This window comes from Thermobia domestica, chromosome 9 (assembly GCF_964235325.1).
Source record: "Thermobia domestica chromosome 9, izTheDome1.hap1.1, whole genome shotgun sequence".
NCBI classification, from domain to species: domain Eukaryota; kingdom Metazoa; phylum Arthropoda; class Insecta; order Zygentoma; family Lepismatidae; genus Thermobia; species Thermobia domestica.
The window spans coordinates 70,838,336-70,863,918 of record NC_137462.1 but is presented as its reverse complement, the minus strand read 5'-3'; the positions used below and the strand labels follow the sequence as shown (position 1 = coordinate 70,863,918).

Genomic DNA, 25,583 nt, shown 5'->3' with positions numbered 1-25,583 from the left:
GCTATTGTTATTAAAATTGCAGAAATCTCATTATAAGCATGATGAACATGTTTTGGGACAGTAACGAAAAACTACATAAAACATGAACAATGAAGTTAACCAAAAGTGAGTCCGTTTAAGAAATCGTACAGAAACGAAACTATCTTGCAACACGCATATTTGAAGACAAAACAGTGGGAGTTGTCCAATCAAGTACAATAAAAAACACAAAATTCGATTGAGGAATTAATCACTTTCAAAAAGTCCCTGGTGCCCAAACATGAGATTGGCGATGGCTATTTAAAAGTTGTAGCATTTCGTTCGGCATATTGTTAATATTTGGGGAATACTGGGTCTGAGCGATGAAATTATCGGGTGAGACGATGACAAAAAATGTATCGCAAAACTAGGTTTGTATCTTTCCTAGAGTTTCTTTTTCCAACACCATTTCTCGCGATACCTGCGGAAGTCTGTTTCGAGACTTCTGAGTTTCCTCACTTAGCATCTCTATTGGGAGAGGAGCTACGGGTATAGTAAATCCTTAAGCGATTTACCATGTGCGTGAAGACTTGTCTAGGTGGCAAGACGACATGGCACAATGGAACTAGCAGTCGATCTCTGTGAGCATTGAGCGCGCTCTCATTGAAGCTCGCTTCGTTTGATAAGTAGCAGGTAGTAGCAGCTAATTCTAACAAAAATCATTAATTGTGAGACCACAGAAAATATTACAGTGAAAATGAAACCTTGGACTTGTTAGGAAAATTTTAAAAGTCTACAAATGTCTAGCAAAGCATTGATTTTGAACGTATTGTTGTAAAAAATGCTCCCAGTGCGCATACGAAGTGCCTTAGAGGCCTGCAATTGGCCTTAAAGGATTGCTATTGTTCTGATCAACAATACCAATATATAACATTTCATAACTATCAACTATCCGTCATACTACTACACACGATAAGCATTTTTACAAGGACGGCCAATTATCCACTTTCGACAGGTGTTTTTTCATGAATGAGTAATGCCAGGATGAATACACATCTCTTCTATATAGAGTGGGCATTCCTTTACTAAAAGACTTTAGGCGTTCGTTCCAGTGATAGAGTTCAGTTTGGGGGTTTTGTCCAGCTTTTTTGCTGTTTCAACCACTGTCCATCTTTACTTCGCTTATTGTAAACCTACTATGTGATTGGATGTGATACTTATCTAAGCACTTTCTTCGAAGTAAAGCAATTTGAAAATATTCAAATGTTCAGTCTCCCGTTTCTTTCTTTCTCTTTATTGGAAATGCATCATGCCATGACTAGGGATCCTAAAAAGCCGGATTTTATGGAACAGAGTTTGTTTTTCATAAAAGCCGATTCTTTTTTTAACAGAAAGTTTAGATTTTTAAAAAAAAACTTTTTATCGTTTTCTCATTCAGGTATTATCTTTGTTTTGCTGTAGTCAGGTATTATCTTTGTACAATTAAAACTCATAATGTGAAGTTACGTGTAGCCAGTGCTAAAGTATGGCTTTAATTGATGACTGAATTTGATCAAACTTCTATGAACAATCAAGAGTTTTTTTTTTTTTTTTTTAATTGTCTTGCTGTCTATAGAACATTTATCAAGGCAATGAAGAGCTAATTAGTCTCCCCGGGTAGTCCTGCCGGTGATTATTACTAGTGTTGATTTACTGTGGATATAAAAATGACTTTACGACTCCGGCACACTCATGACTACATTGACTAGAGCAGAGTTGGCATGGGTCAATAAAAACTTGACCCACGACCCACTGACCCACCACCCACCGTGACCCACTCTGACCCACAACCCACCGTGACCCACCACCCACCATGAACTACTCTCATCCACTGTGACCTACTGTGGCTCACCAAAATCCATCGTCATCAACTCTGAACACGATCCACGGCCTCTTCTCTACTGACTAAAGAGTTTACACTTGTAATAAAGTAGACTGTAAAATTGTCACTAATCGGGGTTTGAATTTCTAGTCAATCGCTCAAGCACCACTCTGTTACAATAACGGTGGATCTGACGTTTACGATATAATATGGTGAAGTATTTGTCAGTGAGGAAATTGAAACAGTTCGAGGTGGGGGGAAATTAGTGTGTGCCTAAAATATACTAGTACTAAGAGAGTATTCTTGCAAGTGTTAATTTCTGAACGCATTCCAAAAGAAACTTCTATTCGCAGGAAAATACCCCTTTACAATATGGAAAATGTTATGGTTTCTCAGTTCATAGTATTTTTCTCACAAAAAATTTGAAAAATCAGTTGTTCATAGGGTATAAAGGTGCTCGGGTACCCTATGTGAGAGCACCTCCATAAAGTATGTTCATAACTGTAATTTGTGTAATCACTAAAACACCACGTTAAATTTAAGTTACAAATATGCATAATTGCAATTATTATGAATATTTATTCAAAGTAGTTTACCTAAAGCAAAGAAGAGACTTATTAAAAATTAGGTACAAAGTTGAATAACACAAATAAGCCATTAGTAATACAAGTATACATTTTCCATAACTCTTAATTTTCCACATTAAAACAAATCAGAAATCGGGTTTATTTCCTATTGGTAACTTTTTCGTGGTAAATCATCCGCAGTGGAATGGTGTCCATCCTTTAGCCAAGAAATAACTAGCTCGTCTGCTTAGAGCTTGTCTAGCGGTGGGCCATTAACATTGATGAACAACAAGTTAGACAATGTTTGAGCACTTAGTGTATTTCTAATATCAGTCATCTGTAAATTCATAAGGGGAAATCCCCGTTCGCATTCTGTCGTGGAAATTGATAATACTTCTACAACCCGATTTCTGCAACTCCTCATCGACAATCTGCTCGTTAGACTTAAGTCTGATAACGATTTTTCTTGGTCAGTTTTGAAATACTCAGCAAGAAGTATCATCTCTTTATCAGCATACAACATCTTTTCCATATCGACCATGTCAGTTGGCAATGTCGACTCATGGAGAACAGAAACTTCATCTACCACGTCTTCGATAGGGAATCTTGTGAATAAATTATCAATTAAAGCCTGATAAACTGATGATTTCTTATTTGTTTATAAATTTAACTTTTGTAATTACACATGAAGGTTTGATGCCATTACCAAGTTCCCTCCTCCGTCTAGAAAGCGAAAGGGAACGAGGTTCCTGGAAAGTATTCAGAGGTGAATTCGAATTTCCCTCCTTCTTCCCCTTCAATTACCACACTGCTGTTTGCCATGTGCCAAATTACGATGAATTTCAATTAAATTATCATAGTATAATTATTTTCTTGTTGAATTATCGATACTTTTCAGCGAAAAAAGGATGAAATTTGAAAGTTCCAAATTGAGGTATGTAGACCAACGTAAAGGGAAAAAGAAGTGTAAAATTTTCCATATAATTATGCGTACAATCCAAACTTAAAATTTCCGTGTAATTAAGCTTACAGTACAAATTTTAAGCCTATTTTTCTCGCAGCTTTATGGGTTGATTGTCCTGTGCTGTAAGCGCTCCATATAATAAACATAAGCTTCAGCAATTATTATAGTAAAAAGCAATGGATATATGAAGCCAAGCACTGTATTTTTTGTTTCTGATTTTTTCTTAAATAACATCGATCGTTTTCGATCATTTTTACAAACCAACTCACTACCAATTTTCCATATATAGAAAGTGCCCCCCCCCATAAAGGAGAATTTAAAAAAAAGCTAGGACACATTCTGTTTATTTTCAATAAAGAGTTAATACACTGAATTTCAGCTCCGTAAGTTTAACGGCTTGCGAGATACTCATTTCTTTTATCGCAAAAATTCAGATTCTCATACCTCCTTAGGATATTATGCATTATAATGAAAGCCATATAACATCCAAGTATGGATTAAGGCCTAACTATATACCAAAAGTAATTTCATTTGACTTTGCAATTTGACCGTGATGATCAAGCACACATAGTTACATTCAATTTTTATATAATAATTTATATACAGTGATTCAAAAATGTATTTTTTTCCAGTAGTTAGCTCCTCTGAAAACTCACAGGTCTTGAAAGCCAAGTAGTAGTATAAGTCCTATTGCTATTATTACAATTAAAAATATCAATATCCGAAAGTGCCTGAAGTTCTTTTTTCACTTGGTTAGATATACTTACCTCAGGTAAATAGACAGAAATAAATGGAAAAGGAAGGGAAATGAAGGTCTTGAAAGTAAAACGAAGACAAATTTACCAGTCTTCAGAAGATACTGTCTACAATGTAGTGAGCAGAGTGGGTAGGTATATCATACTGAGTCGGTGGGTCGCAGTGGGTCACATACTGTTGACCCACGACCCACTGACCCACTCAGAAAACTTGACCCACCGACCCACTCCATCTCTGGACTAGAGCGCTCTCCTATTCGGAAGTCCCAAATCTTGCTGGGAGTATAACACCCTGAATACACCGACGGCCAATGGTTCGAATTTTATTTTAATATCAAGTCCCGTCGTTTATGATTTCTGTTGACTCCTGTGATGTAAACATCATCCCCGCAAACCCAGCCACTGATAGGTCTATTTAATTGGAAAGCGACATATTTATTTATATACAAATACCTATTGGCTGACCAAAAAAAAAAAAAAAAAAAAATCCAAGCATTGTGACTATTTTTTCAAATTAAAACATTATTTGTCCTCTTAAGATTTTCAGCAATTGACAAACAGGGCTCGATATGTTCCCAGTAGGTGGTCCTCGAAGGCATTAGTTACGTATTATACAGTTAGACGGGAAACACGTATAAATTTGGAATCGCATGGATCATATGAACTGTTGGAATCAAAGATATTTCAAGGTCGAGCTATGTATATTTACAGATATTTAATTGTATTCACATAAACTCATACTCGAATAGTTTGTGATATACCAAAACAATTGTACCATAAAGATCTGTTTATTTCGCTCCTAAAGTGTCCATTGTTTTTGGAGCAAGGCTGTACAATATATATATCTCGTAGCAAGCTGGACCAGTTCTGGCGGCGGTTGGGTCACTTCATAATAGTATTGGTTACGATCAGCAGTGAAACAACGAGCAATACCTTGTTGATGAATCAATATGCTGTTACGTTACCCCTTTGCCCCCCTTCCCTCATTTTTTTTTTCACGAGTTTACTTCGAATGTGTTGCAAGATTTATAGGTCGTCGTCCATCTGTGTTGATTTTTAAAGTAAAGAGACACCTGCTGCATTTGCCTTTTGTTCTCCGGGATTTGTTTTGAGTTTTTTGGTCGTTTCGAATGTTGTTGATGTTGAGAGTTAAAAAAGTGGTATGTCGGGAGGAATGAAAGTCTTTCTTTTGAGAACCAGAAGCCGCCAGATGTGGAAGGTGCTAAGGTACTGATGCTGGATGGAAAGAAGAGAAAGGATTAAGAGAGAGAGAGTGGTTTCTCCAATGCAATGAGATCGTGATCGTGAACCATGAGAGTTGTTATTATTCCCTCACGGTCATGAATTAACAACGTGGGTAACATTTTAATATAATTTATTCAACTAATAGGAAAAAAAAAAAAAAAAAAAAGATAAGTAGAAGAACGAAATGTTAACCTTTCTCCGCGTCCCTTCTAAAAATTACCTAACTTCCATTCATTTTGTTTATTTACTAACCAAGTTCCAAATGCTATGAAGCCATTTGGCATTGGGATCAGTTCATAGTGAAAGATGATTATAATAGAAAAAGTTCGTAAATTAATTCGTATGAGTGTTTTTATTATTATTGTTATTTGCAATCTAGTAAGCGACGATTATGGCCAGGGGCGTCACTTGGGAGAGGCAAGGGGAATTTAAGCTATATATATATATATATATATATATATATATATATATATATATATATATATATATATAATCAATAAATGATAATATACTAATGAGAAACATGATATTGTATCTTTATCAGTGGATCGTCTCCTTTCCTCCCAAGCAAAATCTAAAATGGCAATACTGTAATAATCTTTATGTAAGATGTATCCAGATAGCGAGGTTGCTAAGAGATACATATCAAATGATCTTATCGGTGCACACTTCAGCCATAATTAATTATATAATTACATAAAATATTATCCATTAATTACTTCGTATGTTCGTTCTTTAATGCATACATTAATTTCTTTTAACCAGCACCTTAAATTAAAATTGGATATATTACAAATTGGAAAGACTTTTCCCTAGACAAATTATTTAATATAACAATCAATATCCACTAAACTCTTAACACCTTCTAACAATAATTTCTTCTGGATACGTCCATCTTACGTAACACTTCAAGCCGAATTTCACATCTTTCCCCCACAATAGAAAGAAATTTGGCTGGGAACTGTTATATTAAAAGTACCTTCCGACATTCGTCCGCTGAACTTGAGGAAAACTCAGAAACTTCAGTCAGGATTCGAATGCAAGGACTATCAATTACAAAGTGACAACGCTAATCGTTCACCTACGCCTCAGCGGTAAATTTTCTGCTAGTCTTAAGTTTAAGATGTCTGATCAGCGTCATATTTGAGACTCATTTAGCAATTCATATCCTAATAAGTCTTACATATTTTAAAAGATTGACGAGATAGTGGGAGCTTTTACACTTTTGATGCCCCCATCGGGAATGGAATCCAGGACTGCTCTTTCTCAATAAAGAATTGAAAAGTTTATTATTACAAATTGTCCCCATTAGAAGTCAAATTTTTGAAAATGCTGAATCACATTTTCGATTAATTTCATTCAATTAGTAGTTTATATACCACAGAGTTCATACCTCTAACTTCAACTAATTCTGATATTTAGTTTTTTCTGCATAAAAAATGGGAAATTTGAATGTTATAGAAATGGCTCCCTTTCCTGTATTAGAAGCGGAATTGTGGAAAACATCTGAAATATATTCTCTTATTTTCAATTAAGAATATAAATACCAAATTCCATACCTCTTACTTGAATGAATACTCACATTTGTCAGTTTCACAATAAAGAATCGAAATTTGTAATATAAAAATTGCCCCGTTTTCTGCATTTATGAGGGAATTTTCGAAAAATACTGGAACACATTTTCAGTTATTTATAATGGAAAGCTCATATGTCGACTTGGAACTTCCCAATATGATACTTCATTGTTGAAAAAATATATATTTGAACCGCCTTAAGGTACGTATTAAGAAAAAACTTCCTTATCCTTTATTTTTATGATAAATCCGAGTTCCCTGTCTAAATTTTGTTTCTAGCTGTAGTAATATGGCCTTTATGTTGATGAGTGAGTCAGTTTTACTATTTTATATAATATGAGTGGCCACAAACTTTCCTAATGAAATAATAAGTGTAATATTGAGCGGTGACATAGCCAGAAACACACCATGAAGGACAATAATAATTGCCATAACGAAGAAGCGCGCTTGCACACACATATACACCTACATCAAGCGTTATGTGTCGTCACCAGCTTAAATGTGGACCATTTGGGCGGCCAGAGTACTTCAAGAGCTCTTACGAGAAGAAGTTTAGTATTTTTTTTTTTTCCAGCCCACGGAGGTGAGGTGAATTGCAGGAGAGAGAGAGAGATAAGAAACAAGTTACATTCGATTCAATTTTCTTTGGTTACGCAGTATTAAAACACTGATGACACTTGCTAAAAAGTACTAAATTAAATTTCCTGACGCTACAGCCCGTAAAAGGCTATGGCTAGCCAGATAACTCATGTTTAACTAGGTGATGCATGACCAGCGCATCTGTTCCCAGGTTCCATTTTGGATTGGAATTGGATATCTTTTAATTCAGATAGCTCCTCAGTTGCCTCACGATACTAGGGATGTACCGATATATCGGTATTGCTATCGGTGATATCGGCCACTTTTGGGAGTATCGGTATCGGCAAATGGACTCCGATATTTATCAATACATTTTCCGAACTATTTTCAATTTGTTTAACATTAACAGTGACACTTATGCCACCGTTTTCTTTTAAAGTTGATGTAAACTATTATCAATTGTACAATCGTTTTCTTTATGCATGTGTACGCTTTTAATTTGCAACTCAACTGATATTTTTAGTCTCTCGATGTCAAAATAGTGGTGAAGAAAAGCCAAAGGTCCTCAGTCAGGATCATGGGCGCCCGAAGAAAATTTTCTAGGGAGGGCCCATTCCATGGTCGCTATATTACGTCTGGTATTTAATATACGTGGTTTGCTATATTACGTATACATTTTCGTGAGCTAAGGGGGGTCCCGCCCTGCCCTCCCCCTTCGAGCGCCCATGGTCAGGATAGCAGACCCGTAATTTGAATCCCAAACGAGACAGAGGTTTCGATTCAGAAGAAAATGCTATGAAAGAAACCCACAAGGCGCTCACTTTGTCATTATTTTCTCCTACGTACTGGTTAAAAACACTTAGTTCTAAAGTTAATAGCCTAAATAGTTTTATCGTCGTTTTCGACTTCGCTTAAATAACTCTCTTATTTTTTAAACAATAAAAATTTGTAACGACAATATCCGTTAGCATTATATGTATGTAATAGAGTCTAGTAAACACAGTGTAATTATCAAAGTACATTATCACTAAATATCAATCACTGACTCTTAGAATTAAGTTTACACTAAACATTTGCTGCTTTTTAGTTCATTTTATGTGAGCTGGATTAAATTTAGAGAAAATATTTTGTGTGTGTGTATGTGTGTGTGTGTGTAACCTAATATGAAATTCTGCTTTTTGCCTTTGTATGTCAAATTTTGGCCTTATATCTAATATACTCTATTACAATGTTGATCATTTCGTTATTCTGAAAATTCCTAATAATATATAAGGAATGTGTCCAAAAGTATCGGTATCGCTAGTATCGACCTCTTCAGTATCAGTATCGGTATGCGGTATTAGTGAAAATGTGGTTTCGGATGGAATAAAGAAAGTGTGAGGAAATGAGCGAATCCCGAGAAAAGCCACGCACACGGTGTTTGTCCACCATAAAATCCACTTGGCGCGCACTGGAATCGAACTAGGGACCCCACCATCAGAGGTGAACGCTCTATCACTGAGCCACCACAACTCCTGGAGAGTATATTATTAAACAATTATGAATTATTTCTCAACCCAATACCAAGTACTAATTACGCAGAGTAATTGTAATAGTTTTTTTTATTATTTCTGCAATGTATATAGGTCATATAGGGGGGCTGATGAACACCATTAAAATGTCACAAGAATTCTGCTGTCATGTACGACATGTATTGAACTACGAAAGTGTTGAACAGACAGTATTCATTGGAATATCCCTGATTCCAAGAGAGCTATTCTTCACAACGAAATATGTATCCATTATAGTAACGGTGATTTTTTCTCTATACTTTTTGTTGGAAGAGGTACTGCTGAACGTATTCTCCTGTGCATTGGAGATACATAACACAAAGTTTTTGAACTCATCACTTTGGTAATGGAATGTGACATTGAAAATATCAAACACACTGGTAGCCGTCTGCTTTATGTCTGAAAGGGGAGACTTACTGTCTTGTTCTGATTCCCTTGTGATTTAAGTTATGCACTCAAATATAGTTGTAAGCTTTAACGAGGGAGATTAATACACTCATGCTTATGGGGAGATAGTGGTTATGTGTGATTACGGCTGGGAAAAATATCTATTTTTTGTGTTTTTTCATACGCTCCAGATGTTCCTAATTAAGTTTTTCATATGTATAACTTCTCGGAGAAAGGCAAAAGATAAAAAAAGTCTATTATAGTAATTCATTTACAGCTTGTTTACAACACATAAAGAAATTCTTTGTATAAGATTTATTTATTCCTAAAAGTTATTAGTGTCTGCGATTCCTATATATATCATATAACTGCCGAATATGTTAAATTTGTCTAAAATTTAAGGTAATTTACACAAAACTATAAACTAGGGAAGTTATAAAGTTACGGAGCCACACGGATTAAGAATAAATCATAAGAGATTTTTATTTTTAAAAAATTAAAAGAACTATGAGTAACAAAGAATGGTGATTAAACTCGTTCGCCCACCCATAATTACCATTTTCGGTGTTTCTTCGGTCGACATTTCCACAGACCATTTACTTACAGCATTTGTTCCAGACCTTTAGAGTTTGGACCACCCTGTATATTAAGCTAGCTGTCTTACAGTTGTCTTACAGCTGTCTTGGACTACACTTTGTGCTAAGTGAAACAAATTCTATCGCGCTTGTTGTCCTTCTAATTATTGATTTTTATAGTATATCGTAAAAGCATTTTTTTTCACGATAATATGCTAAGTAGAAAATTTGTAATTTCGTTTAAATATTTGTTTGTAAATTTAAGTCAGTGATCAAAATGAAATAAATTTAAGTCACAAACTTCTACAAATCATCATCACTGAAAAGAAACAAACTCTAAATAATTATATATTTGGAGAATCCTTTATAACAGTGGTTCTTAACCGCGTGTTTCGCAGGCCTTTCGGGTGTATGGAGAAATTTTAAAATTTAAAAGTCATGAAGCATTGAATAAGTAGTTAAAATCAAACTGTTACATAGAGTTACTACATCATATATACTTAGTCTTACACTACTATAATTTATATTATTATTAATTTTAAAAAATCAGCCTGTAAAGTCCCTTTTTAGCACTGAGGGTATATGAGACGGGATCCACTTCTTAAAATGGTATCCAAACCCTGCTCAGGTTCGTATCCTCGACCTTGAATCGAATCCGGAGCCGTATGCACAGAAAGCGCATGTTAGCCATTCGGCAATGAAGGAGACATTGTGGCTGGGCTGTAACAGTAGATTTTTGCCAGACGTCTCGGTTTGGAAGGGTTGTCCCGACATCCCGGCTGGTTTCGCGTTTATCCCGGTGAGACGGAAAATTTAGTTTCTAGTCACAGTTATTTAACAACTTCCAGCACTTTTTCCATAGAGAAGTTTAATGGAAGACAACAGTGAGAGAGGACTAATGCTCTGCAAAATGAACTTTGCAATGATTTGCAGTGAATTCTTTGATAAGTAAAAAGTGTAAGCCTGAATAATGTGTAGTATTTCTTCCTTTCCTCCTAGTTTTGAGGATGTTATACCACCTAGTTGTTATATTTCGTCTTGCCATTTTTTTATGTATATATTTCAGCAGAAACGAGTCTTGAGAGAAATTGAACTGCGTGAGAAATTAGAACACCAAATTCGACATACTGAACAGCAGATTTTCGACTAAAATACCTCAGACTAGTTTCTGCATTATTATTATTATTATTATTATTATTATTAGTCTATTATTATTATTATTATTATTATTATTATTATTATTATTATTATTATTATTATTATTATTATTATTAGGGTGGGTGCACCATATATGGAATACGTTCCTAATATGAAATACCAGATTATTTTGTCTGCTATGTTCTGCCACTGAGTGGACTGTACGTAAACTTGTACACAGTGACACCCTCAGTCTGCGCATGAGTGGTTTGCTGCCGAACGATAACAAACCATTTTCTTTTGTTGCAGAATATTTTTCTGAAGAACTTGAGTTTTTCGAACGTATCTTTCCAGACTGCTGAATGTACGCAAAGAGTTATGTATTATTGTTGAGTTTGTGATATTTAGATTACATATATAGTGTACCATAAAGGCATAAAGATTCAGTACACAGAGAATCACACAAGCGTGTGTAGGAAGAGAACTATCCAAAATGGCGATTTTCCTAATATGGAATACTAGCAGAATCCTAATATGGAATACTCCTAATTATAATAACTACTACTATTAAAGAAACAAATAAATACATTTATTAGCTTAAGGAAAGGAACAAAGGAAGTGTTCGGGCCTCCAACTCGGAGATCACATCGGCCTTTAAGTTAAGTCTACGAATTGGAAAGGACTCGACCCTGGCCTAAGGAAAAGTATCATCCCGGCATACGCCTAATGATACTGAGGAAAAGCAGGGAAAACTTCACCAAAGGCCGGTGCCAGGATAGACGGTCTGAGCAGGGATCGTGCCCATCCTCGAATTATCCAAATATCGCATTGTAGACAAATTAGCATGTTTTGTTCTAGTATTCCATTTTAAGAACAGGTAGTGTTCCATATTAGGAGCGGGGTGTGCCTAATATGGAAAATTGAGTTTCTTTCAATTTTGTAATATTGTAAAAAATCATTAATGAGGAACAAACTTTCATACTTGTATTTTGTTTTGCAAAGGTACCACAAGTAGTATGATGTATAATATTTTTATTCTGGAGTACGCATTTCTGAGAAATAAAGAAGAAACAAAAAGTATTCCATATTCGGTGCCTTTACCCTATTATTATTATTATTATTATTATTATTATTATTATTATTTACAAATCACAATACTTTCTGCATATTAATATTTATGTAGTATAAGTTTGAATTCTGGATGGTGTGTAGAATAAATCTTATATTACAATATTGAAAAACATACAGTATAAATTTTCATTGTGCATGTTACTTGTTGAGAACTTATTACGAGAATTTTTGATAAAATATTGTCAGTGATAATGTCCCAATTTGGAGCTTCAGAAATCTGGCAAGTCTGTGTAACAGCTGTGTTTAAGTTAATCTAATTTGTTATTACGAGTATTATTGACAGAGGTGCAAATCTATCTTCAACTTTGAGGGGAACGGTAAGACCGTTCCCATTTTTTTTCTTTCTTTTAAGCGATGTTCGAAATATTTATCGAGTTGAAAAGCAATGCTGTAGAAGATCAGGGGAGCAGAGTTGTCTTCAACATTGGGAGACGGGCAGATTATCCTGGGGGGACATGAATTTCATCTCACTTTCCTTTGTGGCAATCGAACAGAAATCATCACATCCCCCCCCCCAAAAAAAATTCAAATCGGATTATTGGAGGGACATTCCCCCAGTTCCAAGATTGGGGTGGACATATCTCCCTCATCCCCCCGGGATTTGCGCCAGTGATTATTGATTCGTGTGTGATTATTGCTCTAATATTGTGTTGTTTTTATTTTATAATCTGTAGTGATATTCAGTGATTTAGCTTGTTTATATTCAATGTGATAACTTCATTTATATCACACTGATGATGATAAAATCGTGTACAAGTATCTCGAAGTACGATCTTATCTCATGGCATCTATTGTACTTTTTTTTCCGCTCTTCGATGATACAAACATTTCACTTGAGATGAAAGTACCGATTGTTGTGTCCCTACTTTACAATCACCCGCACAACACTTGCACCTTGCGCGAGGTCTGCCTCTTTTGAATGGTTCTCGTATTCATCGCCAGAGGGCATTAGTGTGCTAATTTCGGTGGTGAGTAAAAATTGTTGTGAGTGTGTAGTGTTGTGTTGCATGGTTTTGCTTTGGAAACAGTCGAAGGCAGTGGGAGTTGTTTTTCAGCGGCGTCTGCTACGAATAGTATGTGAGTGAGTGAGTGAAAGATGTGTGTTGCTAGTGTTCTTTTTCTTTTATTTCCTTGAAAAAAAATCTTTTTAAGTTTCTAAACGGCGCAAGCGCACCTCTACGTAAAAATTTTCGTCGCGCCGAAAAAAAAAGTGTCAAAAAAAGCCTTGTTGAGGGGTTGAAAGAAAAAAAATAGACGAAAAAATGTAGTTTTTTTTTTTTCTTGTCATTCAGAGCAGAAGTTCCGACGACATAAAGATAGTGACAATCGAACAGTGTTTGAGTGAGGATCGTTTTGTGGAGTTACTATCAGTGAAATTGTGAGATATTACTTCTTTTTTTTTCTCTTAATGAAAAACATATAGCTGGTGGTTTAGGATGGTCGGAATTTCAAACAGCTGACTGTCAATGTGCGTTTACAATATTATGTTCTATCGGCGCGCGTTGTTTGTATGAGTGTGCGTGCATAATTTGTGAGTCTGGAGGAGAGACGTTCGTTGTTTTTGGTCTAATGTTGTTTATAGATACACTTGAGTCGTCTTTAAAAAGCCATTTGAATTCGGGATGGATCGCACGATGTATGGAAAGGTTCTTCCAGGCACCTATCAGCCGTATCGGTGTACGAGGAAAAACGTACCCTCTCCTGGATGTAAGTTTTACTAGATTTTCATTTTTTTAAAAAAATATATATAGTAAAAGCTATAAAATTGTCTACCAGCTTAAGTTGGTCAATTGTATGTTTTGCCGAATATTTGCAAGGTTATGGTATTACTGTGTAGGTTGACCAATAGGGTTGCCTGCAAGACAAGACCTAACTCTGTAAAAGCTGGATGTCTCGTCTCAGAAAGATGTAGTAAAAGTGATGTCTCGTCTCGTAAACTGTCTGTTTCTATTAGAAGTTCTCGGTCTCGTCACGTAACGAAAATTCTGTCTCGTCTCGTGAAACGAAAGAATCCCTTTAAAAAAAATGCATACGGTGTTTATCCACCGCAATGTTTACTTGGCGCGATCTGGGATCAAACCAGAGACTCCATGCACCAGAGGTGAACGCTGTACCACTGAGCCACCGCGGCCGTTTGATTTGTAGTTTTATTTTTGTAACCGACGACAGCTAATTTAGGATTCCATTGTAGCGAGTTAATTTGTGTCATTCTAAGCTTTTAAAAAAGAGTTATTTTTAAAATATGGCAATTTAGGAACTGATATAATTTCTTCTTTGTATTGTAATGTCAGTAGTAAAACTTTATAATATCTTACACAAATTTTTATGTCAGTATTCTGTAAATTAATGCAATTTTCTTTGAGACAAAGAAAAGTCAGGATCGAATTAACCGACTCCTTTGGCAAACATTAACATTAAAAAAAAAAAAAAATCAGAGGTACAACTGTAGCAAGTATAGATTTAGTAACATTATTTCCTAGTGTGCTTTTGTAAGCTTACCCCCACACGGGCACGTAGCCAGGATTTTGTGAAGGGGGGAGTCCGTGACATGAAATACTGTGGTCATCATAAAAGGGGCTCGATCACTCTAAACTATTTTACTGGAACATTTATTGGTTCGTTTAGCGAGGATTTCGTAACGGGGGGGAGGGGGTTACATGAAATTCTGAAGGCCCAGGAGCTCGATCAATCTAAATTACTTTACTATCAACATATATTGGTTTGTTAGGACAATAAAATGAGGATATGTTGGCAAGTATTTTAACAACAAACTATGAAGAAATTTCGAACAAAATAATAATAATAATAAAAAAAAATATTGAAAAAGATTTTGCAATATTTACGTCCTTCTCCTGTTTATTCAAATATAACAATTTTCCTTTCGTTATGACCTCAATTATTATAAGAAGTAGATACTGAATACTGTCTTGTAAATTATCTTCTAATATAAATAAAACAAAGAGTTTGTTTGTGTGTTTGTCTGTCTGTCTGTCTGTGTGCGGCCTGGGGACCAGACGAGTGGACCGAGAGTTACCAAATTTTGGTCAGGGGTACCTTGACCCAGGCCCCAGATCAAGACGAAACGTTTTTTTTTTTTTAATTCGAAGCAATGGGGTCTCAGGGGGGCGTTTACCGGAACCGGCTTGGGAACCAGACAAATTAACCGAGAATTACCAAATTTTAGTCACGAATACCTTGGTCCAGGCTCCAGACAAGAGTTAAACGTTTTTGTCGAAATTCGAACCAGGGGGTCTCAGGGGGGCTTTACCGGAACATGTAAAAGTAGTAGAAAATGACCGATATTTATTTATTTATTTAACAATCACCAGATACAGCTCAGAGGCCATTTTACATTGGACATCCAACAACATTAACAATGGAAAGGATTTGGGAAGGTATCGGCCATGGCGTGTTTAGTAGGTGCCATCCCGCATTTGCCTGGTAGGATTGACGGAAACCCTGGAAAACCTCAGTCAGGATGGTAGGCAGCGGGATTCGAAGCCACGACCTCCCGAATGCGAAGCCAACGCTGTACCACTTGAGCTATTAGTCTCAAATCCATAGTTTTCGCGGTTGCTGAAATCAATGGTGACACTTCCATTAGATGACTTGCAAGTATACGGGCCGGGAGTCAGCGGGGGGTGGATACCGAAACGTAAAAAGTAGCCCAAAATGACCGATATTAGTATCAAATCCATAGTTTTCGCGGTCGCTGAGATCAATGGTGATACTCCCACAGGCGTTGTCTTTCAAATACAGTCCCTGTGTGAAGCATGTGTATATTCAACTACTTTTACAATATATGCGTTCCTTTCTCTGTTGAATCAAATGCTAACAGGACTTTCTCTCAACATAATTTTTTGTTTTTATTATTCCATCAACTACTGTCGGTTCCAAATGACAAGTTAAAGGATCAACAGAAAATTGTCCTTGAGATAACATGTTTGATACTGCAAGGATGCGATGACGAAAAGTTATGATTAAAAATGTCCGCGCTGTTACACAACGGCACTTATGCTTTCGAAAGCTTGAAATCTCCCTGACTAGTAGGAGGAATTCTGAGAATTCCATAACTTTTCTTGAAATTTCAAATTCCCTGACTCTTCCAGAATACCTTGCTTACCTCGCCACCATATTGCAAGTAATACATATCTCCTCATAAGAAAAAGTAAACAAAAGCTTCCTGTAGTTTTCTTTTTAATTTTTAACGTTGATCCTTCTTTTTGTCATTTCATTTGGTTTTATCCTTAATATTTTTATTTCTGGTCTCGAAGGGAGGGGGGGTCCGGACCCCCCTTGGCTACGTGCTTGCCCCACATTTTTGAATTTTAGTGAATAACAAACGTAACGAATAATATCAAGAATGTAAAAAGTAAGTCAGGTAATATCTACAAAGTACTATTAAATAGTAGTTTGTAGTTCTATTAAGTATTCCAAACTTTTTCTTATAGACTAGGAATTGGGCTAAACTTAATTATTGAGCACCTAAATTTATGCACTAGACGAAAGGCCCGGAAATAGATTGACAAGGGACCATTCCGATTTGGTGAATTTAATTGCTGAAAATGATTGCTAGCACTGGATTCAGCACCAAAAGAAACATAGAAAAAGAGAGTGTTTAGTGACAGACTGTATACAGGGTGGGAGATAAGTGAGGGCAAAGTGTGAAGATAGAACGTAGAAAATGTCTAGAAATGCTATGTTAATTTTGAAACGAGTAGAGGAATTTACGTTAAATGTTGGATATGAGGAATGCACGTAGAATCCCACTTCATGGGGAACATCTGAAAAGCCGTCATGTTGGACTTAGCGCAAGAAGAATATACGGGAAAGGGGTTATGTGTCATATGGCTCTTGATGCACACCGTCTATTAAAATCAATTGTGGTCAATACATTTTGATATCTCTGTAACAGGAGTCGTTCCACGTTATGGCAATGTATTAATACTGTCGTAAAGGTGACGTAAATGAGGAACTAGAGACCCTATAGTACGGTCCATGAGCACGTTGTATGCACAAAAGGTAGAAAGAGAGAATCGAATCCTGGAACATCAAGAAGAATGTTTGCACCGTGTAAGGGAATGAGAAATAGTTCCACTGGATGAATGCTGGCGTGGTACCTTGCACAAAGACACATATCCTACTCTGGGTTCTGATATATTAATAACCCCTTCCAACAAAATGTACCGGTTGTGACATTCGTGACTCTTCTCACAACCAGTTACATACCATTGGCAGTTAAAACACTGTTCACATTACGCTTATTCAGTGGAGCTGTACATGCATCCTCATATCCAACATTTGACCTTAATCCCTCTATTCGTTTCAAAATTAATATGGTATTTCTAGTCATTTTCTACGTTCTATCTTCGCACTTTGCTCTCATTTATCTCCCACCCTGTATTCGGTTTGCCACTAAACACCCGCTTTTTCTTTTGATGCTGAATCCAGTGCTAGCGATCATTTTCAGCAATTGAATTCACCAAATCGGAATGGTCCCTTGTAAGTTCCTGTAATAACATTTTGCAGCTACTACCTGGCTTACAGTCTGTATTCTTGATATTATTAATTGCCTTTAAGTATTCAGTAAAATTGAAAAAAAAAAATGGGGATGGAGCTTGTTAGCAAAAAAAAAAAAAAAAAAAAAAAACTTGAAGTACTTTATTTCTAAAACACGCCTTTGGAAAAAGAAACGTAGTATATTGCTGCAAATTTTATTTTGCAATGCGAAAAATAACAATATAGACTATTTATCATGAAACTGTTCTTGGCAATGCATGATAATAGTGTATTTCCCTTCTTCATGCTCAAATCAAACTTGGAACAAGGACCTATTATTAAACGTGCTAGATCAGTTTCTTGTAATAATCTTGTCACACCCACACTATATAAAAAGCTTCCTCATGGCAAAATAGTGTTTTCGCGTCTCGTATGAGATACTTGGATTCGATTCCGATGAGAGTATTACGTATGTTTCGAATCAAACATTAAGTTATAGGTCTACATTTCATATAGCCTCGTTGCTGAAAAGAGAAGTTAAATTTGAATCTAAATAGGAGATGATACAGTTAAGATCACTTACGTACGTAGCTGCAGCGTCATGGGATTAACTTCCAAGTTCGCTGTAAACAAGGAAATCGTAATTCTCCCGTCTTTTCTACCGGTGTATACATTTTAAAAAGTTATTTGTGTATCATTTCATCTAAATGAATAGTATTATTGTCACCATTATGCGTTATTTGCTGGTTATTAGGGTTAAGTCTGGCTTTTATGTTTTTCATCCTTATACGAGACCGAGGGTATGAAAGATGAGACCTACTGGGAACGTGGGCTCCAAATCACGGTCTGGGCTTGAATCCTGTGCAGTTGGCGGATGTACAGGCCATCATATAAAGTCGTTTCCCTACCTACCACATTATCCGCCCTCCTATGGGTTACAGGACCACGTCACTGACCGCCACTGCTTGTATTAGCCCTTTCGTTACCAAATTAAAATAGTTGTTTACCGAGTGGGGTGTAAATGCGTTCCAGCACAGAAGCTGTTATTTATAGAAAAGCAAAGATTTTCCTCACATAAAATAACCATAACCATCCAGGTAAATGAATATTCTTAAAACGTATTAATGCAAATCATTCTAGAGAAATAAACATGATCTGTCATCTAGTGTGATAATTTAGGAAAATATGTATTGCTTTAGTTAGCAATTGGGAGATACAGGTATAACTCACTTCAATTAAATTCAAATTTCTACAACACTACTTAATGAATAGTATTACTTTTTCGTAGATTTGTTTAATAGATATAAAATTTAAGGAATACTATCCCTGAATAAATCACTGAGTATATCCCACTTAATAAACAGAGCATTAGAAACGCAGTCCTATAGCGAGAACACAAAGACAGGGAGTGGGGTGGGATTAGCTTCAGTTCACCTTACATTCATCCATAAATACCAATAAACAGTAGAAAGTTTTAGGATGGATGTGTTCCCCTAGCCACATACCTTTAAAGAGGGACAGCAAACCAATAATGTAATAATTGAAAATGTAAAAATGTTATCACAGAGCAAATACAACAAATTTGTAACTTCAGAAGCTAGTACAGTAATCAGATGGTGAAATTTATATATTTTATGTATACTGACGGACGAGTGTGACTATTGGACTTATTCTTTTATTTTTCTTTCTTAAGGGGGCAGACTACTAAATATTTTTGAAAGACTAATAATTTTTCTTTTGCCCGTTTTTCGTAAGTGGAAAGAGGTAATAAAGTGTAACTTACCACAATAATAGATAATGCTATTCTACACCCGAAAATACGGATCGAAAGAATTTTCAGTGTTGCCATCCATAGAAATAACAGTGTGACCAGAATTTGAATTACTCAAAAATCTAGGTAAAGGCAGCGACTAGAAAAATAAACTCAACGGTAATTGATGACTTATCATGCTGTCTATCCTTCTTGTTTACTACTTTTTAAATAATATTTCTATTTATTTTATAAACCTTACATAAATTCTTACAAAATAAATAAGTCATTACAAAATAAATAGAAACATTATTTAAAAAGTAGTAAACAAGAAGGATAGACAGCATGATAAGTCATCAATTACCGTTGAATTCATTTTTCTAGTCGCTGCCTTTACCTAGATTTTTGAGTAATTCAAATTCTGGTCACATTGTAATCTCTATGGATGGCAACACTGAAAATTCTTCCGATTTGTATTTTCAGGTGTAGAATAACATTATTTATTATTGTGGTAAGTTACATTTCATTACCTCTTTCCACTTACGAGAAACGGGCAAAAGAAAAATTATTAGGTTTTCAAAAATATTTAGTAGTCTGCAGCCTTAAATGAAGTATGTTGTGGTCAATGGTGATTATTTTAAGTCTAAATCATGAACTACTTACTGTCTCATCCGAAATTTCTGAATATTTTTCTCTCAATGTGACACACACGCACAAACACACGACGTGAAGCTAAGTGTATTCTGATAAGAGAATTCGTGATTCACCAAACAATCCGTGAGGAAGTAGTGAATTCCTACCCATACATTAAGGCTGTTGCTACCTCTTCGCTGAGTCGAGTTTTCCCCTATCTAATAACATTGGAACTTTTTTCGTGTTTTTCTTAGCAAGCAATGAACAAATCCTTACAAAAATTTGCATGGAGTCAGGTCGATAATAAAGAATTCGTTATATGAGCTTATAATTTTACTAAAAGCCTCCAATTAAGTTATTCATTTCCCCCTTTTTTTTTCATGTGAAGATTTGCAACAACGCATTGACGACACTGCGTTCTCTCTTCTAGCAGGTTGCGGCGAGTAACTGAGGGTTACTTTGAAGTTTCAACATTGTCCACAGCTGTGAGGGGACCCTTTTCAACAATGACATATTTATGACATTTCAGTGAGGTGGCGTTAAAGTACATTTTCTTTGCTGAAAGCAGAAAAAAATAAACACAGCGAGAACAGATCCATTCTTCTTTACATTAGCTTTTCCCCCCGTCAAGTATAGACAGTTATAAGTAATTAGAAGCGAACTGTCTCTATTGAATAAAGATACTTTTAATGTATACGAAAGCGAATGTCACTTTATCACTATTATTATTATTATTATTATTATTATTATTATTATTATTATTATTATTATTATTATTATTATTATTATTATTATTACATTTTTCAAAACATGAAGAGACATACCTTTCTTGACTCCAGTGCCCATTTTATCTATATATGAGGTATTTATAATAAACTTCTATACTGCTAAAAGAAAAGCTACTTTTATAGTGACGTATTATTTGTATTTTATTTACTATATTTCAATTTAAAATAAAGTGTATCGTTTGTAACAACGAATAGTGCTCAAAACGCACCTATTACCAGTCAACTATAGATTTAGATCAAACATAATAATGGATAACAACACCAATATATATTGTATACATTTAGACCCTATTGGATCAAAAGATGCAATCTATTTCACACAAAAATTTTCTTGTAGGCCTTATATCTCGAGAACTACATATAGCATACCCAAACTATGACTTAACTTAGTATGATGTGCTTATTGCGTAAAAAATACAAAAACTCGATTTAAGGACCGTTCAAAAATTTTGTGGGCCCTGATCAAAAATTTTCTTGTACGCCCCATATTTTGACAATTACAAAGTGTGTGGCCAAACCAAAACTAACAATTTACTCAGCATAATGTGCTTATTCCGTAAAAAAAAAAAAAAAAAAAAAAAAAAAAAAAAAAAAAAAAAAACGATTCAGCTGCCATTCAAAAAGTTTGTGGGCCCTGATCCAAAAACATCAATATATATTTCACCCATTCAAACATTTTCTTGTGCGTCCCATATTTTGAGAACTACATATAGTATGGCCAAACCAAAAAGTAACAATTTAGCCCGCATGATGTGCTTATTCCGTAAAAAAATACGAAAACTCGATTTAGGGCCCATTCAAAAGTTTTGTGAACCCTGATCCAAAAAATCCAATATATTTCATACAATCAAACATTTTCTTGTAGCCTTATATCTGGAGAACTACAGGTAGTGTAGCCAAACCCAAACTAACAGTTTACTCAGTATGATGTGCTAATTCCGTAGAAAATACGAAAACTCGATTTAGGAACCGTTGCTAACTTTTGTGGCCCCTGATCCAAAAACTACTTATTTGGCAAGATCGAAATCTTTTTATGCACTTTTTGGTTCATTTTTAAAATTCTTAGCCAAGATCGCTATCTTTTGATCCATTTTTTGGATTATTCCTAAAATTCTTGTTTTTATATATTTTTTATATTTATATATAAGGTGATACAAAGAAAATTTAGGGAATCAATTGATCTGATTGAAGATTTGTTTAAATCTATTTTATAGAATCTTTTAGATTTGTTAACTATATACCTGTTAACTGCAGATTTTTTAAAAAGATCTCTTTTTAATCTACATTTGTATTCTTTCTTTACTCACTCATGAAGTATATCTATAACTTTTGTCAATTTTTAAAGTTGCTTCTCAGATAAGTTTCGAGAGTTGTCCGCAAAATTTCGTTAACATCTTATTTGAACTAACGTAACACTGTAATCTCACTTTAATTTACCATAGTATATTTTCTTTCTCTCTCTCTTTTTTTTTTTTTTTTTTTTTTTTGCGTGAAAGTAACATTTGAAACCGAATTATTTCTTTAAAATTTATACATGAAATGAAAATTGTTTTTTAAAAAAACTATGACATACTCATTGTATAAATAAATGTGAAATATTAGTGTTTGTTTGATTTATTTGTATTGATTGAAGTCAATACTTCGAGTGTAACTTTGACCACTTATCAACAAAATTAAAAAGTCGTAGACCAGTATAATTTAAGCAAGTTACTTACTTGATTTGAGACATAATTTTGGAGGGGAAGAGTAGAAATTTTACTGATAACATTTTTTTTTTTATTTAACTTTTCCTGTATTTATGTTTAGCGTGGCCTTGTGAATTTTGTTTACTTTTTTTTCAATGTAGAAACTTACCAGGGATTTTGGAGTATGCTCATAGATATTTAAATTGTGAATAGTGCTTCAAAGATATTTAGCATTTTGATTATACTGCTTGTTTATTATTTTTTAATAACTTCATTTACATAATGTTGTGGCTTGATGTAACGAAGTATTCCATTACATATTTTTATACTCATACGGTAATGCTTTAGTTTAATATGTATGACAATGACAAATTGGTGTACCTCAACAAAAGAAGCCCTATATTTTAAAATGAAGCATGAAAAAATAATGCATAAAATTAAAATTATTCTGTAAATATGTGTTGTACTATATATATATATGTTGTAGCTATAGATGAAATTTCGCGTTCACCATCTGGAAAATAAATATTTCTTATTTAGAATGCGTAAGTTACAAGGTTATTATAAGCAGGTAACACTAATAAGTCCCTATTCCCTGTTACCAAGAAATAAGTCGCTATTCATATTTCGTAAAGTAATAACCAAGAAAAGACCTACATTAACACTACATATTTCATTATGTATAGATGTTTTTCTGTTTAGTAAAAGAATCCCTGATATTACACTTCACTTTTCCTACAAATGTGCTCTGTTAGAAGGGTAATGTGTGGTCAGTTCTTCAGTTTTCCAGTTGCCTCACGATACTGAAACAACACCGAAAAATCTGTCATCATTAGGAATAGAATTCGACAGCATTCACGCTAAGAACGCATTTGTGTAACAAAAAAGTTTATTTCTAAATTTCCTTCGTATGTGGTAAAAATGAAATTATTATTATTTAACATCAACATTCTATACTACTATTCACAGTTTCAAATACATATACAGAGGCCGGTAGCCAGCCCAAAAATGTAGGGGGACGGCTGAAGTTAGGAGAGCCCGATCCAACCATATCATAGTTTATCACCATATTATATTTCATTTGCAAGCCTACCGTGAAAAGTTTAGGGAGGCCAGCGAAAATTTAGGGGGGCAAACCCCTAGATCCTCCTGAATACGGGTCTGCATATACATATATATAATTATTCCAAAATGCTATCTCCACTGGTTTACCTGTTTCCGTGAGGTTACAAAAGTCAAAGAGCGCTGGTGTTTTCAATGTGAAAACCCCACTGGTGTCCGCAGCGCGGCCAGTCTCTGGTCAAGGAAACACCGGCAAGGAGAAACCTATGTGGTGACCACAAATTTTAACTAAATTACTAGTGCCAAGCCGCACTGATATTCCTTGCTCGTTACAATCTCTTGTGCCAAGAATTTCCTATAATAATAATAATAATAATAATAATAATAATATTATTATTATTATTATTATTATTATTATTATTATTATTATTATTTCACACAGGAAATTTGAAAATAAAATGAAATCTGTAAGTTTTACGTCCCACAGTTATGCCGGTTAGGCTAAAGAAGACAGTGATGATAAGTAATGAATGAAATGGTGGGATGAAGAAAGTGGGAGAAAACAGGAGAACCCCGAGAAAACCCATGCACACGATGTTTGTCCACCACAAAGTTCACTTAGCGCGAGCTGGGATCAAACCAAGGACCCCATGCAACTGAGATGAACGCTCTACCACTGAGCTACCGCGGCCCCCACACAGGAAATTTATCTGCTATCACAATCGTCTGCTAATTTATATTTGTATAACCAATCACCAGGTATAAGACTGAAATACATGAGACGCAAGAGGCATCTTGCTATGTTTGAAAGTAACCACAAGAACTCCGAATGAGACTAGACGAATATACTAAAAGCAATAGGTTTAGCAAAGAAAATAAAGAGCGCCCCCTCCTTCTCAGTGCCATAAATCTGTCCTCGAAAAGGACGAGAGGGCTAGAAAATTTCATTCCACAGATGTGATATGGACAGAGTTTAAAAACCTGTTTTAAATGGCTAGCCCGAATTTCCCTCACGCTGCTAATACAAACAGGGAGAAGCAGAGATCGCACTGTTGCAAATCTTCACATGAAAAAAGGAGGGAATGAATAACTTAATTGGAGGCTTTTAGTAAAATTATAAGCTCATATAACAAATCCTTTATTATCGACCTGACTCTATGCAAATTTTTATAAGGATTTGTTCATTGCTTGCTGAGAAAAACACGAAAAAAGTTCCAATGTTATTAGATAGGGGAAAACTCGACTCAGCGAAGAGGTAGCAACAGCCTTAAGAATAGCTGCTTTGTAGGCTTCAATGTAACCCCTTCCCCTTTTTTTCTGTACGCATATGTTATTTATAACATTTTTGTTTCCGAGAACATGTGCAACTAACGAATACAATAAACTGTGAAGTTTCAATTTTGAGCTAGAATTATAATTGTTCGTCTGTCACATACAGTATTAACTACTTTTCTTTCTTTTCTTTTCTTTTCTTTTCTTTTCTTTTTCTTTTCTTTTCTTTTCGTTCTTTCTTTTTTTTTTCAAATACTCAGAGTTGCAATTAACGTGTAAAGCAACAGCAAACACTTTACGTTTTCCTGAATTGCCATTTGTATTAATTTGTAATTGTAGCAATTTCGTGTCGGTTTGAGCACACACCGTTTTGTGATGGGCGAGTCAGCATAAAGAATGACCTGAAGTCGGTACGATGATTGAACTAGTTTGATATAATATGTACAGCAAAGAATGTAATGAGTGACACTTTACTATCGTCAATTTTTGCAAATCTGCGACAGAAAATGCAAGGCAAGAGACTGAGTATGCTGCAGAACGAAATATAGAGCCTCACAATTTCGGCATAATATTTCCCGACCTTGATTTTCGAGAAGTAAGGCTGGGCTTTGT

General features: G+C 35.1%; 1 protein-coding gene across 2 annotated transcripts in view; it reads left to right on the top strand.

The window, feature by feature from the left end:
- Pax (paxillin) overlaps positions 1–25,583 on the top strand; it is a 327,249-nt gene that overhangs the window by 28,606 nt on the left and 273,060 nt on the right. Inside the window, exon 1 of one of the 2 annotated variants that reach the window (XM_081771294.1) lies at positions 13,312–13,989. The exons of the other annotated variant lie outside the window; for it this stretch is intronic. Within the exon in view, the coding sequence (XP_081627420.1) occupies positions 13,905–13,989 (85 nt within the window). The 5' untranslated portion in view covers positions 13,312–13,904. Of the gene's footprint in view, positions 1–13,311; positions 13,990–25,583 lie in introns of those variants that run through there. 2 annotated transcript variants of the gene reach the window in all.